The sequence below is a fragment of the Dunckerocampus dactyliophorus genome, chromosome 16 (assembly GCF_027744805.1).
Source record: "Dunckerocampus dactyliophorus isolate RoL2022-P2 chromosome 16, RoL_Ddac_1.1, whole genome shotgun sequence".
Classification (NCBI taxonomy): domain Eukaryota; kingdom Metazoa; phylum Chordata; class Actinopteri; order Syngnathiformes; family Syngnathidae; genus Dunckerocampus; species Dunckerocampus dactyliophorus.
Genome location: NC_072834.1, coordinates 15917423 through 15934896, shown reverse-complemented (window position 1 = coordinate 15934896; position 17474 = coordinate 15917423). Strand labels below are relative to the sequence as shown.

At 40.2% G+C, this 17474-nt stretch overlaps 2 protein-coding genes across 7 annotated transcripts in view; both read right to left on the bottom strand.

The window, feature by feature from the left end:
* Window positions 1-17154, bottom strand: part of myo7ab (myosin VIIAb) — a 43189-nt gene extending 26035 nt beyond the window's left edge. For 3 of the 6 annotated variants that reach the window (XM_054754125.1, XM_054754127.1, XM_054754131.1), the window contains exons 1-9: window positions 17038-17154; window positions 12149-12457; window positions 10769-10853; window positions 10182-10249; window positions 3255-3368; window positions 3011-3163; window positions 1633-1650; window positions 1038-1222; window positions 754-875 (exon numbers count right to left, since the gene is read on the bottom strand). In XM_054754125.1, coding sequence (XP_054610100.1) covers window positions 754-875; window positions 1038-1222; window positions 1633-1650; window positions 3011-3163; window positions 3255-3368; window positions 10182-10199 — 610 coding nt within the window. In that variant the 5' untranslated portion in view covers window positions 10200-10249; window positions 10769-10853; window positions 12149-12457; window positions 17038-17154. The remainder of the gene's footprint in view (window positions 1-753; window positions 876-1037; window positions 1223-1632; window positions 1651-3010; window positions 3164-3254; window positions 3369-10181; window positions 10250-10768; window positions 10854-12148; window positions 12458-17037) is intronic. The other 3 variants (XM_054754126.1, XM_054754128.1, XM_054754130.1) reach the window with 2 other exon arrangements.
* Window positions 17149-17474, bottom strand: part of capn5b (calpain 5b) — a 61115-nt gene continuing 60789 nt past the window's right edge. The window contains exon 13 of the mRNA XM_054754135.1: window positions 17149-17292. Within this exon, the coding sequence (XP_054610110.1) occupies window positions 17287-17292 (6 nt within the window). The 3' untranslated portion in view covers window positions 17149-17286. The remainder of the gene's footprint in view (window positions 17293-17474) is intronic.

Sequence of the window (17474 nt, the reverse complement as noted above, 5' to 3'; positions counted from 1 at the left end):
TCACTTAAATCAGAAGATATTTACATTTTTCAATCAAACATCAATCAATCAATTACCGAAATGGTTGTCGATGAATTGGCTAATCGATTAATCGCCGATTCATCAATTAATTGTTGCAGCTGGAACGATACACATTTATTCACTGAGTCCGCAAAAAGTCTGGAATTTTGCAATGTCAACTCAGTAGGAACCCTGAACGTTAGCTTGATCGGGTTGCTCACATCTACTTGCAAATATTTACTTGGCTCGTACAGTCCCATGAGGTGTCTTCATTTCGTCACATGACAGTAAATGACATTAGTGGGGCCCCAATGGGTTATGGTGATAATGCTTTGTAAGACATGCTAGCATACACATAATACAGATATCCTCAAACCTTTATCACCATTAGACACATTAGTTGCCAAGTACTGCCCTTTTGGTTTGATGGGGGCCATGTTTTGGCTCAAACTTATGTGCTTTTCAGTCCCCTAAAGGTGTGTACCAAATTTCATGGTGATTTGACTAAACACCCTAAAGCAACAGTAGAGACATTTCAGGTCAATCTGACTTATATGGGTGAATCTCTGGGGGTAGAATAACAGCGCCAAGATGTGGTGTGTTAGTCAGACAAATAATAGCACAAGCAACACGGGGTGAATGTTTTGAAAAATTTTCACCGTTGTGTGTGCAGCGGTTGAGGACTAGAAGAGTTATTTTACACAAACTAACATACACAGTCATGTGAAAATGACCAAGTCGAGCCGAGCTCACCTTCCAGGATGGGCGTGGCCTCCAGCACCTGCTGCTCGATCCAGGAGTGCTGACCGCTGATGGCTGCCAGGAACTGAAGAATCAGCTTGGTGCTCTCCGTCTTCCCGGCTCCGGATTCGCCGCTGTCAACGTGAGGAAAAACATAAGGCCGGGTACACAATAACGCCGGTATTCTTGTCGTTCAATTTCTAAATGCAATTTTGTGACGTGAAATCCAAAAAGTCAGGACAGCTGCAGAGATCCAGCGCCGTGTAACTGAAGGGTAGTATTGTGTGAGGAGACACCTGATGATACAGCATTGGTCCTTGTTGTTGCGCTGCATGTTGAAGTAACAGTTGTCGGCGATGGCGAATATGTGCGGCGGCATCTCGCCGATCTTCTTGTTGGTGTACAGGCGGATCTGGTCGGGGGTGTAGATGGGCAGCAGCTGGTAGGGATTAACGGCCACCAGGATGGAACCCGTATACGTCTGCAGGGAGGGAACCCAAAATGATAAGATGGCCAGCTTTAACTTCAGTGTCTGTTTGACACACTAAGTTTCAGGAAATCTATTTTATCCTGTTTCCTCAGTGGCATATGGTAAACATCACCATACTTTGACTGCTCAAACAATACGTTCCACTGTTATACATGAGCTAGTAACATCTACACCAAGTGCGTGTTCATCCAAAAGCAAGAACAAGCTGCACCAGATGCTTGAGCGTGTCATTTGCCAAGCTGGAAGCTAACAGAGAATAAAGAGAAGCTGTAAAAGCTGTAAAGCTGTAAAAAGTGACGTCTTTGGCTGCCCCCATCCGTAGTTACAATGATGTTAGCAGGTGAAGCCGCAAAAAAAACCCCAACTGCGTTAGCTAACACTATGTGGCAAGCCATACTCACCCTTCCCCCGCAATTTGTCTACAAGAGAGAGAACAAAACAACCATCATCTTGTTTTATGTGTTCATTGAGCTGTACATCGCAAATTGGTAATATCATAAATGCGGCAATTAAGGCCTATATTCAAGTAACCGCCTGGCGCGTGGTCTACAAAAGCACCTGCTGGGGTATAAAATTAGTACCGGGTCAAAAAACATTGGCAGTAACAGCTGTGGCTGTAGGCAACAAACTGATGTTGTTTTTATTAACTCCACAAGATGGCAGCAGCTGCATTTAAAGTATCATGAATGGCCAGCATCCAGCAGCTTTATCTACCTCTTCATGCGCTTTAAAATGTTGCTACTCAGCTGTTGGTGTGAAACTCATGCGTGTCACACTTGCCGTACTGTTGTTTACAATCAACTCATCAGTGAAATGTATGCTGGCTGAGGAGTTTACTTCTTACTGCTTCTACAACATTGGTTCTGTTGGTGTTGCTGTGCTGGCAATAGGCTTCTTAATAAATGATGACCATGCACTCAAAGAGAGCTTTCCACGTACTCATGCACTCCAAATTATTATTCAAGTTATAACATTTTTCCTTACTGCTATTACGACATCGGTTCTGTTGCTGCTGTGTTGTGCAATATACTTAATAAATGCCCATGTGGTTTTCCTCCCAACTTTCTCATGCACTCCAAATTACCATTATTTAAGTCATAAAATTTTGTTTTTTGCTTCTTACTGCTATTACAACATTGGTTCTGTTGTTGCTGCTGTGTTGTGCAACAGACTTGCTAATCAACGACCATGCGGCTCAAAGAGAGCTTACATTTTCCTTTCCACTTTCTCATGCACTCCAAATCATTATTCAAGCTATGACATTTAGATTTTTGCTCCTCAGCGCTGTTCCAACATCGCGTCTGTTGCTGCTGTGTTGTGAATGTCCTTGTTAATAAATAACCCTGCGGTCAAAGAGAGCTTGGTTCTGTCATTGCCGCCGTGTTGTTTCTCATGCACTCCACTTGTCGTATCCAAATGTATGAAATAACAGCCTCCAATTATGGCCTACTTCCTCTTTGCACTTCTAACCGGCCACATTAGAGCATTTATGGCATTTTCTTACTTTTCTTTCTTATTTGTTTTTTATTATAATGTTGTAAAATAAGCTGGCCTTGCCTAAAACTTGATATTTTTTGGGTGCACCTAATGCTGGTGTGGCCACAGCCAAAGAGGTGAGTGAGGTGCGGATATACTGCATGTTTGAATTATTTATAGAAACAAGTGGACTGCAGCGCAGGGCATTGAAGTAAACAGCTTAACCTGAATAAGAACTTAATAGTCAGGCTGCAGTGATGGCATTCAAGGACGTTAATTAGAGGGAGAGTTGGTGGTACTGACATAGATGACACGTTCACTGTAGCGGATCAGCAGGTTGCGCAGAATGCCGGCTTCATTGAGGTCGCCCAGCCGGATCATGTCCTCCACCCCCTGGATGGAGGTGGGGTGCATGGGCTTGATATTGGTGGCGCTTTGAGGGGCGATCCAGTGCTCCTGCAGGAACCCGAGGGAGGAAGGAAGGGGCGTCACTCCGATGGAAAATCAATACAAAACCCTTATGTTCCTTTTTCTGCTTCCAACTCACCCTGCCTTCGTCATCCAGAACCTGGATCTGTCCGGAGTCGCACAGTTTGACCACCGCTCCAACGGGGACGTCAAACTCTCGGCCCGTTTTGAGGTCCAGCCACACATAGTCGCCCTGGATTGACCACACGAGGCCAGGTTACACGCAGAATGCATAACGGGTGTCAATAAACTAACTAGAAAAATAAATTCCCACGGAAAGTGCTCAACTTTTTTTCCACATCAATTGCTAATACATTTTTTCACTTCCTGTATTCTGAATTGACTCAGTTTGATATTTTGTCTGCTGTTCTGAGCTTTGCGATCCCAAAGTGTGGTCAGGAAAGCGGCAAAATAGTTTTAAAAATAATCCAGGAGCGACAGCAGAGCTCTTGCCATGAATGTCCTTCAGTTAGCAACAAAACAAAAAAAAAAAACACGAAACAAACTTTCAATCTTTGTGAAGAATGAATCGTGGTTCTTTCAGAGTTGGGCCACTATAGGACAGATTACATAAATTCATGTTTATTTGCTTATTATTCGTGCTTAGAACGTACACAGAATGATGAACAACTCTGTATCTGTCTCCTTTCCTCCTTTTTTCAAGCACTGTGCCATGCGCAGTTGAGGCGTTCAAGGGCAGTGCGTAGTTCAATTTATTTTTTTTTTAATTAGGACAGCTGCAAAATAAAGTTAGAAGTGTCAGAACTAGGTAGCATGTGTTACACTAGGATTGTAATGCAAAGGTTCCTCATTAACACAGGTTGCAGGGGGAATAGTTTGCGGGAGACACATAACAGATCGTGAGGTGGGCCAGTGTGTGTGATGGTGATTGTACCTGCTGCTGAAGTTTACAATAAAGATAGCAAGTGTCCAGCTCTAACCGTCCACTCTTTAAAGTTAACTTTGTAACAGACTAGAATGAAAAAACGTCTGCGTGGCTCCTCCGTCCCCTCCCCCCCTCCGTCCACTCATCCCCTATTGCACCACCAAGTCTTCAATAAAAGGTAAACGTCATGTTAAATGTTCATGTAGCCATTTCCTTCCTCATTTACACCTACTTTGTTTTCTGCATGTAAAACTCTATAATTATCCTGTATAAAATATGTTTTTGGTTCATATTTTTGATGAATATGGTAATAATTGCTTTGGTTTTCATACTTTTCGGTTTTCTTGTGACCTTTTGGAGCAAATTAATAACAAAAACCGAGGTACCGTTGTAATACCAATAACGGTAATTACAATTTTCGACAATCCCAAAGTCACCTCAGATTACATTTTTTTTTTTAGGTGTTGAAATTGCATTGAAATGCTAAATCTAAAACATGCTCGAAAGTGCACACCATGTCTAGTAAAATAAGTGACAGAAGCAAATCACTACAACATGCAAACGATGATTAAAACATGGAGGGAAACATCCCATGCTGGAAATAATACTAATTTAAAAAAAAACACACAGGAAGTAGTATTATCAACTTAGTATTGTGCCTTAGTTATCAAAAACCTGCTTTATCTGCATGGGTAATTTGCAATTTTGTTCATATTAATGAGGTAATAGACATTATATGCTGAACATTCAACAGCTTAGAAATGATGACATAAAGCAGGATTTTCATGTCACGCTACACGTGAATTCGGAAGTCCACCATATACAATCCGGGAGGCTGTTTGGCATACAATTTGTTCGTATTTCCAATAAATATTCCCAATGGAAATAGAATTAATCAGTTTGCACCATCGTAACATTTCAATTGCGTAATTTAGATAGTGTTCAGTTACGGATGTAAGTCACATTTCAGCATAGCTAGCTGTTGTGTCAGTGTAAGAAGAAACTACATTAATTGAGTACAGAATTCGCTCCCCTACAATCGCAGATTTATTTTTCTCTGTTTTAAATTGTAAATAAAAACAAAAAAATGAAATAACTGTCTGTGGAAAAATAAGCTACGTAAGTAACGTGTAGAGAGTTCCACTGTACATGAGTATAGTGGAACCTCCGTTAGCATTAGCGTGTTTTTTGGTTAACATAAACAATTCACACCAAAGTCTTGCCACGGTTTGCGTTTAGCGTACAATGTGCTCGGCATCTTGTGTGTTATAAATACACTGTGTGAGTCCAAATGTGTTGTTAAATGTATTTTTTTTAATCAGAAAACCTCTTTGTTAGCATTCTATTAGCTTGCTAATACATGGAAACAGGTAGCAGAAGTTACCTGTGATGTCATCAGCGGTTAACTCTGTAGTTCTTTGCTAACTAAAACAGTTACGCCACAAGTCTCAAAAAGACGTTTTTCTAGTTTTACAATGGTAGTTTTACATGCATAAAGCAATTTTAAATGCATATAGATGATGACTGAAAGGGATAAATGAACATTTAAGGTTATTTTAACCTTCATTGAAGACATGATTGTTGCCAAAGACACAATGTGGCAGCAAGATCAACATGAACACCACCTTGGTGTTTTGCTGTGAGTTAATTCTTGAACTCAGTAGTGTTTCTCACATTTTTTTAATAAAAATGCTGGCACTTGTAACTTTCTTTCGCTTAATTTTGACTTATTTTTGCAGCTGTGGTCAAAAGGAAAGCGAAAACTATAGGTGAGAAACACTACTGAATTCAAGAAAGAATATATAGATTATTATATATATATTTTAGATATTTTATATCAACTTTCTATATGATTTCCGACTAGATTCTTGCCAGATTTCACCGTTATCAGGCGAACTGACGCTTTCGCAACATCCCTTCACTGTGTTTCGCCGTCCTTTGTCTTACAATTTCATTTTCATCATATAAAAAAAATCTAACTAAAATGAGAAAAAAACCTTGAAAAAAAAACCCGCAAAAAAAATCAGACTGAGAGGCAATGAAGATCGCATCCCAGTTTTTGTCTGGGTTGAACATAGCTATATTTCATATTCATAATTTAGATGATATTTTTCTTGATATTTTAGCTAGAATTCCGAAAGATTGGATCGCTGAATCATTCCATTTTTTTTCGAGTCCACTGTGTAGAAAGTATTTTTGCACAATTTCCAACTAAATTTTTCACCATTATCGGGCGAACTGAAGCTTTATCAGCATCCTTTGACTTTGCTCCAGCGTCCTTTGGCGTCCTCGATTTCTTAGGGGTTTATCACATTTTTCATCTTCTCTTTGGCTGATAGCGTAATTGGCTTGTGCTTATCTGGCTTTAAGCAAAGTGGAGTAAAACAGTGAGTGACAGGGGCAGTCAGTATCAATTGACTCCCATTCCCCAGATTGTCGCAGTGGTAACGACCCTTCTCCAAGTCAAAGTCCATCCTAATTCACTGCGTCTCCAAGGCATTCATGTTGCACGGCAATTATCAGGACATATTACGCAGTTTAACTCCCTGAAAAACCAGCATGACAGGGCTGACCAACCATGATTTTTGTTCTATTAAACACAAACCAGAATTTAATTTGATGCATGTTTTGGAGTAATACGAATACCGTAAATTCCGGAGTAAAAGCCGTTACTTTTTTCTTGAACTTTCAATCCTGTGGTTTATACAGCTGCAGCTAATTTTATGACTAAATACTAATCTTGTGACACCTTACTTCGGAACTACGACTAATTGTTGAAATACCGTGCCGCTCGCGAGTCAGTCGTGAGCTCGTTATTTGGCAGGAGCCAATCACAAGCTATCAGGTGGTACTTCCCACTTTGGGCCGGGCAAATTTGATAGATTTCCACAATTTTACCTTTAGTTTTACTTATTAAATCATTTATTAAACTATTTTCAGATTCATTCCTGATATTTACATTGTTAAACAACTCCTCACCTGCACATATTTGAAAAAATGATGTTTGTATATCTTATATTTTAAGGTCAATGCTTCAAATAACTCTATAGTATTTTTAGACATCATCTGACTGTACGTTATTCGCCCTTTGTCAGCCCATTCGTCCAATATTACATCTGATCTATTTGGGATGGAGTCGGGATCTTTACACATTTCTCTAAGAAGCACATTACCATTGTCAATCTGCGTCATTTTGCAAAGATGTTTGTTTTGTTTACAATTTTGATTCCCACAGCAATTGGCAACCTTCGATCTCGGGTGACCATAGAACCGCACATCCAGGAAGGTCAATTGAGTTAACGGTGGCAACCTCCGGCATGACTAAAGACGGGACAAAGTGCATTCCTTGTCAGCTGTAATTTTGCTTATAAATACGGGATAATTCTGTTTTTCAAGGGACGGCTGGCAACCCCAGCAGAAGGACTAATAATCATGTTAGCGTGATATCACACAGTACATCTCAACTGTTCTTTTTATTTGACAGTGGAATGAAAAACATAAAATGCTAAGATGTAATGCAGCGTTCAACAAAACCTGAAAGTCAGAAGTTTTCGACGCCCGTTTAAGAAAATGTCAATGGAACACCGCTCTGACGTCGCCCAATGTGAATGTTTTCAATTGTACCAACTATAGTACTAATTGCTTATGCTAGAGAGTGCAACTTATCGCAGTCAGTTCTGCACAGAAATTGTTATGATTTGCTGCTATATCCTCTACGCCCTAGGTTCCGAAAGTGGGGTAGCCGTACCCAAATGCAGAATTTGCACGGGGGGGAATCAAAAAATCAAATCCAGCTAATATAACCCCCCCAATATAACCACATCATTCTGATTTAATAAAAATATACATTATCTTGCATCAATATCTTGTTGATTTTCTTTATTTATATAATTTGCCAGCAAAACAGTAGCATCTTTACTCATCCCCACCACCCCCTCCGAATACTTGGTATTGCCCAACCCGCTTTCTCTACCTAACGTTCACTATTTGCTGCATGTTCGGCATGGATGGGATACAGCAGAACCACAGAAAAATGAAAAGAGCACTAAAATGCAGCCAGACAACAATTTGTCATTGTTGCTCGACACCTAAACCCTCATAAAAAAAGAAAAAATCCTGGTAAATACCGGTATTGTTAAGTTAGGTGATGATTTGTGACTGGAATTGGCAAGATAACTGTTCGATTGCCAGCGTCGCAGGCTAGTTGTCCGATTGCCAGCGTCAATTGCCATCAAATAACATGATAGCCTACACAGAAGCTACATTTAACCAGGCATTTCTACATTTTAAATGCAGCAGAGTTTCCGCTACCGCGGTGATGACAGACGCTCCTTCAAGTGACATTACGTACCAGTCCTGACTCCTGCTGCAGCAGGGCGGCTGGGGAGCACGAAGCGGGTGACGGTGACGGAGAAGGGGAGAGAAGTGTGGAGCGACTTCATGTCGTGAATCTTGACAGACTTTGGGAAATACCTGAATGTATTTCCTTAAATTAAGTCATTTTTAATCGGGCTGTTACCATTAGAACATTAACTACGCTTTTTTTATATCAAGTTCAAGAATGTCATTGCTGAACAGGTGACCAAAGAGAAGGAAATGACCAAGGAGGCCCAGCCTAATCACAGTAAAAGTATCACAGTGTGTTTGTAAAACAGGCACGCAAAACTACCCGAAACTTCCCTGACTCCTTTAAAAAAAAAAAGTAAATGATTCAATAAATAAACAATGGTAAACTCAAAGTTCCGCCCTTACGCAGATTGCCGTAGTGGGTAAGTGAATAAAAATGAAAAACCGCCCAACGCCTCACGTGAACATCCACAGCAGGTAAGCAGCACAGTGCAGAAGAAAGGTGACAGATTGAAGTTGTTATTGTTCTGTGTGCGTTAGATGAACAAACAAGAACGTTTGATGATGACGTTGTGCATTGATAAGTACTGAAATGTTGACGATTTTTCCGCATCGTTTATATTGTGTGCTAAATGAGAGCTGGTCTCCTCACGTGGTGCTATGACTAATTAGTGGAGACTACAGTATCACATGCATGTGTAGTATTTATATGTATTTTCTATTCCTTTCACCTCGTTCTTGCTCACAAATGTTAATCCTGTACGTAAATGCACAGACGTGAGGTTTAATCATGTTAGCTCAGTTGCATTGTATGGATTATTTCCATGTTGTGGCAAACCAAAGCACAGCAAAAAAGATCACAGTTCACCACATCTACCACAGTTTGTCACCACTTGTGACAAATAAATCCACCAAACAGAAGACAACACATGCCAGGAGAATCTTCCACCTCTAAAACCCTCTCTGTTTTGATTTAGTGGCCTACGTGTGCAGTTGAAAAATAAGACATAATGTCGTAATATATATTGAATAATATACTGTATCAAAGATCTGATTGTGTGGTTTATGTTTATTACGTATGCAGGTGTAGGGGTACATGACTTCCACTTAGACGTCTGAAGGGGTACGTGACTGTGAAACGTTTGGGAACACTGCTCTACGAAACATGTTGTTTGGTGAAAACAAGTAAGACGCTAGCTTTCTGCATATCAACTATAATGTAAACCCTAAGTTAGCCTTTCCCAAACTGTGGGTTGGACCGGAAAATGATGAAAAGATCACATTTTATTGGGTCAAGCACAAAATTTATGTCAAAGGTCTTTTTTTTATTCATTATGTTTTACTGATTGTACAACAGGTCTCCATTTATTGGTTCCGTGTGGCAATCTGTGTTAAGATTTGTCGCCATGTCCTCTCCAAAAGACGTTACAAACAAAAAAACTGCTTCCGAAAAGCCTTAGTTAGCCCCTTGCTTACGTCCCCTGATTCCCCTGGATGACACGCTTATCGTATATGTCAGCCATGTTTTTTTGTTCACTTTTGGATCTTTACTTTCCAGCGATAAAGCCGAAGTCACGGTTTCCCAAACTGTGGGCCAGGTCCGTAAAATCCGCGGGTCACTTTTTATCGGGTCGACAGGTGTTGGTTATCAATTATTCATTTATTTCCGGTACCGAGACACTTTCTCATTTATTACAATACGAAAGTGTCTACAAACTTTTGAGCGGTACTGTACATCATATGTTGATGCACATTAGGAAGTGGAAGGCCTACCTGCTGCAGAATGACCATTGCTCAATCTCGGGTTGAATCCAGGACATCAGAACTCACATGTGTCCGCTCTACAATGAACAAAAAAAAAATTCAAAAAAATGAGAACATGAGGTTTTTAAACATGAGGTATTCAATCAGGTGTCCAGTGGAAGGACGGCAGAGAGGGGGTTGGGAGGTAAAAACGGGGGCTTATTGGATTCCAGCAGCTAATCCCATCACTTAAGTACCGAGCATAGTTCTAGTATGACTGCTGAATCATTTTCTCCCCCACTGAGTCACCATTTATGTTAGACCACGACTGTGTATCATGTTTACCATCTGAAGCAATAAGAAATAAGCACTTTTTGCATTAAAAACAGCAAAAAAAGTTGCTGTTTATGTCACATTTCGTGGTATAAAATGGTTTATAAAACAAAACATACTGTATGAGCAATGTCCCGAGCAGATATTTAGCTTCACCACTATAACCATCCAGCCCCTTCTGGGTACACGTGAAGTGCAGCTGCTATAGAAGACATGACTGTATTTCCATGTTTATGTTGATAATGCTGTTGCTTCATGTGATCATGGCAAAAACTGAGACTTACATGGCAGGAGCGACTTGAAAGGTTCATTGTGGGCCGAGCAAGCCTAAAGGCCTCGGCTCCTGCTCGTCCATGAGTGTCGCAGCCTCTGCAGAGAACGACACACTTTTATTTGAGCAGCGAAGACAGAAAAGGCAGGTAAAGGTATTTAAGTGTACTCATTTTTAACTCAAAGGTAAACATTTGGCTGATGAAAAGGTCAGAATCACTGCTGATGTAATGTCACTTATTCATTTGGCATAGTTAGGCATAGGCATAGTATAATAATAATGTAAAAAGTATGGTAAATCATCTAATGTAATTCATAAATAATAATAATAAAAAATAAAATACACTACTACCGCTACTAGTAATAATAACAATAGCAACAGCAACAACAGTAATAATATAATTTAAAAAAATATCTTCATGATGACAAAGCAAATGTGATGAGTAAGCCGAGTGACTTCGAGAAAGCAATATCTTTCATTTTCCTTTTTGTTTTAATTTTTTTTCTCCATGACTGAGGTAAAGATTTGATTTTATTTCCATTTTTGTTAGAATTCTTGTTTGTTTTTTTCGTTTTTTTACATCGCTGAATAGACACAACGGGAGCTACAGTATATAATCTTTATTTTATTCATTTAAAAAAGGTGACAAAATGTGATTTTATTTTGAATGTAATTGTATTTTCATTTAATTTTTATAATTATTTAGATACTGTATTGCCACAAATATTTTAACATTTTAGGAAAAATTTTTTTATTTATTATTGTTCTTCTTCTCTTTTGTTTGTAGTTTTAAAATAGCATAACAGAAATAAAATTGTGATGGTTATTTTATTTGATTAGTATTTTTTTTAATCTACTTTTTACATGTTTATTTTCCTTTCTTTAAGTTCATTCAATTTTCATTTTTATTGCTCTTTGATTGTGATGATTGTGTTTGTCATGGAGTAAATTACTGACATTCACCACATTCACACACAAAAAAATCCATTTCTGGTTCTGTGGTTATCATCACACTTTTTCCTGTGTCACATTAAACTGCCTTGATTATACAAAAGAAGCATCCAAAAGTGTATGACGCCCTAAAAATAATAAAAAAAAAGATGTACGGAATGTTTAGAAATCAAAAGCGCAGATTTGCATTGAGGGTTTTTGCATCTTTGGTGTTAATTCTTCCAAGAGTTAGCAGTTGAAGAAGGACCGAGCCATCACGAAACTTCTTCCCCTTGATAGTGCCATCTAAACAACATAATGGCTCCTTTAAGTGCTGGCCTGCAACCAAAGTGGCGCTAAGAGGCTTTGGCCTAAAGCTCCAGCCGAGCCCGGCAGCGTTCACTGAGGCCTGGCAGTCAAGCAAAGCCTTCAGCCGTTACCACATGTCAGCTGGCCCACTTACCTCTCAGCACTCTTTGTCAAGACCCCCTACTTCTTCCTCCTGGTTCTGGTCTCTTCAGTCCTGGTCTGAAGGCGACCTAGAGGATGGTGGACTGACGCTTGATGATGAAGAAGAGTTGACCTCCGGGTTCTGCTGCTGTCCTCCTTCCAATAAAGTCCTCCTTTTAGGGTCTCTGGTGGTCTCCCACCACCTGAGTGAGGGTCCAGTTAGGAGTTTTTATGTATGGGTCAGCGAAGAGACTCTCCAGAATCTCGCCGCGTCTCATTCATGGCTGCTGATCCTGATTAGCTGGAGAAGGGTGGGTGGAGCCTGTTGAGGAAAGGAGGTAACTCAGGTCAACAGCATGTACTTAAAACCTGGACTACTGAAGCCAACGCTATTGTCATGCTAGTTATTTATGTCTTGTGTATAAAACACATCATACATAACACAATATATAACCTTAATATTCCTATTAACATGACCACTGACGCTGTGAAAGCTTAACATGAACGATGGACGACTACCAACAACATATTTTTGGCCTTCACATTAAAAGCGATGCAAAGCTTCCTCCCACATTCCAAAAACATGCATGTTAGGTTAATTGGAGACTCTAAATTGTCCATAGGTATGAATGTGAGTGTTTGTCTATAGTGCCCTGTGATTGGCTGGCGACCAGTCCAGGGTGTACCCCGCCTCTCGCCGGAAGTGAGAAGATGGATGGATGGAAGTTTATCACATCATTCACACCCAGCACCAGTATTTGGGAACAACGATGAGGTGAAAAAAAACAACATATTGAATTTTTTTTTGGATTTGGAGCACATGGTGCGTTTAATGACTGCCAAACAACGTGGGAATAAACGCTCCGTGAAACATCATGAAAAAAAACCCACCAGAAACTTTAAAAACTATGGGCAATATAATACAATATAATTATATTCTCATCATATATTTTCCAATACAATAATAGCTGTTATTTCCAAAATTGATCACGAGATTAAAATGTGGCAAGATTTCTTGTTCAGAAATTTGTTTTTTCATGGGCAGTAGGCCTGGGGCGATAATAAATTAATGAGTCAATCACACAATAGCTAATTTTGCCTGCCTCGATATATTGCCATGTGCATGCGTGTCTGTTTTCTTCGTGTCCCGCCTCCAAAGAGGCAGGAAGAGAGTTCACATGTGCATTGGTTTCAGCACCTCGGCACATTTGTTCCATAGAACAACGGCATGAACAAAGTGAGCCCTTTTGTCAGTCATACAGTCTCTTTGTCTCTGTGGATGGAGAAGAGCGTAATGTGTAAAGCAGTAGATTGCAATATATTGTCGTCTATTTGTTCAGAGTACTTTTCTTGATGTATTGATGTATTGATTTTCTATGCAGCTTGTCCTAACAAGGATCACGGGGGGTGTGCTGGAGCCTATCCCAGCAAAGGTCAATTACTTTTCTTAACAGTAAAACTTAAACTTCGTCTCATCTGGCAGACCCAATCTCTTGTATCGTCTTGTCTCATGAACTCAACAGGTTTGGCTGCAGGACCCACCAATACCCCTCAATGACAAGCGACAACACACATTTTTAAATATGTCAGATTTAAAAAGGGCCTGTTTGCAACAATTACGCCGTTGCTGAGAGGTCACTTACTTTCTAGCTTGTTGCATTATATCCCGCCCTCTTCCTGCTCAGAAAAATACATTTTTATCCACAAATTCAAAAATTATTTGAATGAAAAGTGTGTGTAAAGGTTTTCAGTACCTCGTATATCTGAGGAGTTGATACAGAGAAACTGGAATGGACCTGGATGAGAGGTGAAACATCTTTAAGAAAATCAAGCTAGTCCAGTCCAGCTCTGATTCAACTCCTCAGAAACAACAAGTACAAGTCAAAATATACCAATTATCATCTCATTAACTCAGCAGGTAAGTTTAGTTTTAATAGCAGGTCAATTTCTTCTGTAGACCACCCTCTGCCCGGGTCAATAGATCCAATTAAGCATGAAACCCATCATACCGTACCTGGGAGTCGTCGTTGTGGGCCGAGTTCCCCCACATAACACCATGTGAGCTGGAGCGGTGAGACGCACTCTTCCCCAGCTGCAGGTGTGTCGATGGAGCGTTAAGTTCACACTCGATGTCCTTCCCCTCCCGCTCGAGGGCTCTCATAAACATGGCACGCACCTTGTGGTCGCGTAGCAAGCAAATAGCACGAGGTGCATTCAGGGACATCCGGTCATTACACAATTTTTACAAGACCGACGACCCACTGAAAACGACTCTGCGACCCACCAGTTGAGAATCCCTGCTTGAGATGACAGGAGCGCTCTGCTGTTTCTGAAAACTTTCAGCAAAAATGCTAGTCAATGTCAGGGGTTCCCAACCACCCAGCCATAGGGCCAAACCGGGACATGTAAATAAATAAATAAAATTAAGAATAGTTTTGTAAATTACCACATCAAATTTTGTGTAAAAGCATATCAATTCCCGAAATTTAAAAAAGCAATTTTATTGGAAAATAATATCCTGTTAATAATATCCGAAAGACCACAGTTTTTGCACGTTTATGTTTTGTTTCATTGTTTCTCCGAGGGTTTATTCTCACTTTGTTCGATGGTCCTTGAACGCACCATAGTCGTGTGCTCCGAGAAGTGAATGTTACCTATAACTTACAACAATAAACTCCTATTTTTCCATTCTTCTTCCACCTCATCATTGTTCCCAAATGCTGGTGTTGGGTGTGAACGCATAAAGGTGGCTTTGATGTTGTTATGTATGTGTTGCGTGCTAGTGTTCCTAGTTAATGCTAGCATGCATGCTAGCACACTAGCTATTACCCACATCTCATAAAACAATGTGACCATCTTCTCTCTGGAAAACACACTCCAGGCTCGTACCAATGGCGAGTCTGTGTTCATTTTGTGCTTTTAATTTGATGTTTTTGGAAGCTTTTTTCGGAAAGTTTTGTTCAGTGCAGTCAGACAACATATAATGCAAAGCGCTTTTATTTTGAAACCGCCTGATGTCGTTCTTCTTTCATGTTAAGCTTTCACAGCGTCATTGGACATCTTAATAAGACCCTCGGTTATATATTTTGCTTGCCTTTGTTTTATACACAACTAGGCCTGTCACGTTAACAAATTTCGCTGGATGATAATTGTCCTACAAATTATTGTCGATAATCGATATTATTGACAACATTGAGTACATGGTATCAATAGCAATAAACTTTGATTTCTCAAGAGTATTTAACATTGTAATTTGAATGTCAAGAGCTTTTAAATAAATTAAACAAACAAACAAGAAAAATAAATAAATAAATAAAATGGACTAATGTACGGTGTCATATTTGAGCTGGCCCACATATCTGTGGTGGCAGAGTAAAACGCAATGTTTCTGTCGTCTTCTTTCACTCGGTTATACAGCTGTTTGTGACATGTCGTACATGTACATTCTCCCAGGCAATTCGTACTGTCTGTCAACATTTCCCAAAATGTTGCATTTCTTTTGCAATGTAGCGAGCGACGCTGACTAACTGTCGGGACGAAGGCTCCTTTCCACCTCCGTTTTAGGTGTGCATACAAGTTGGTCGTATTCCCCTGCTTCCTCGTCACTGCTTTCGAAACAAATGCGGCATATCGGTTCGTCGGTGTTCATGCGCTCACCTTGTTCATTGTTTTAAACCGAAATATTCCCACACTGGGGATCGCTTTTGTGCCGTCATTCAGTGTATGCTTGCTCACAAGGCTAATTTGCTGCCAGCCAGGGTAGCCCCGCCTCCATGTACGGGGAGAAAGCTCGTAGCTCATAGATAACTGAAAGGAGGGTTCACTCTGTTCATTACACTTTAGCACCAATGCGCACAGACAGCTGCAGAGTGAACCCTCTTGTCATTCAGCCTGCAAGAAAGACGAGGAAAACAAACACGCATACATGCACGTCAATTTATTGAGGCCGGCAAAAATATTCAAATTTGTTTTTTTTAATCATGCGATTCAATTGATTTATCGATTATTGTGACAGGCCTATATACAACACAAAACATGACTAGCATTACATTACATAACCCTACTGCAAAAAACACTCTGCTGTTTTTAAGAACCTATTGCAAAAAACACTTGTCAAAGATCCTCTACATCAGTGGTCCCCAACCTTTGTTTTTAAGTGTATTTTAATTTTTTTTAATCATTGGACCTGAAAGTTTCCCGTGGCCCAGTTCGACATCGGCCACGGCCCAGTAGTTGGGGACCCCTGCTCTATAGGACGGGAGAGTTCTGCTGTTGTTAGGAACCTAATGCTAAAAGCGCCAGTTGACAATGCGAGCCGGTCTGATTTGAATATCCCTGCCGTCAAAGATATGTTCCCCCTCCAAATGTCCAAAGCAAAAAAAAAAACAAAACCAAGGTGAAAAATGTGCAAATCGTCTTACTTTTGTCCTTTTGAACCTCTAATCATTCATTGCACAACCATGTTGTTTGTCTCAGCCGCTCTAAGCAGCTTTTTGGTGTCTTTCTTGGTTTGTTTGAAGGATCCCTTTTCTTTTTGTGCTCGTGTTCATCAAAGACTCACTTCAAAGAGAGTGCAAAACCTCTGCCAAGGCTTTGCAAAGTTACCTCGTTGTCCCATCACTTTCCCAAATATAGAACCTTATCATAGCTGAAATGCGCTAACGGGACATCACCAGAAGACGTCCCTATACTTCTCATAGCCACCAGGGGGCATTGTTACGTTCTGTGATGAATTCCTGTTCTATTTTTGCCATGATTATATGAGAACAAAGAATACATTGTTCCAAGAATAAAGCCGTTACATATAATAAATAACAAATGACATTAAATGTAAATGTAAAAATAAACTCACATAATATACCTTCATTCCACAAACTTTCTTCTGGTTTGTCAGCGACTTACCCCCCACTTGGTCTCCTAAGTCCAGTTCTGGTCAGATTTCAGCTTCAGGTTGTGCAGGGGCGTCAAACGGCAGCTGGCTATGTGGAGATGCTGCAGGGGGCATCCCTCATGACTGAAGGCCCTCGTCTGTGTGCTAATGACTGACCTTTTCAACAGGACAACGCTGCAGTTCACAAGGTACACCTGACAAAGGAATTCTTCCAGAGGAATAACCTCACTATTTTGGAGCATCCTGCGTGTTCCCCTGATCTAAATCTAAATTGAGAAGGATGGTAAGGGAAGAAAAATGGACATCAGTTCCAGACAGTGAAGCAACATTCCCACTAGCCTCCTGGAACAATGGCATCAAGCGTGCACAAACCAATTTTTGAGATGATTAACAAGAATGGCACAGCCACTCATTACTGACTCCTTTTGTGAACATTTTATTTCTATTT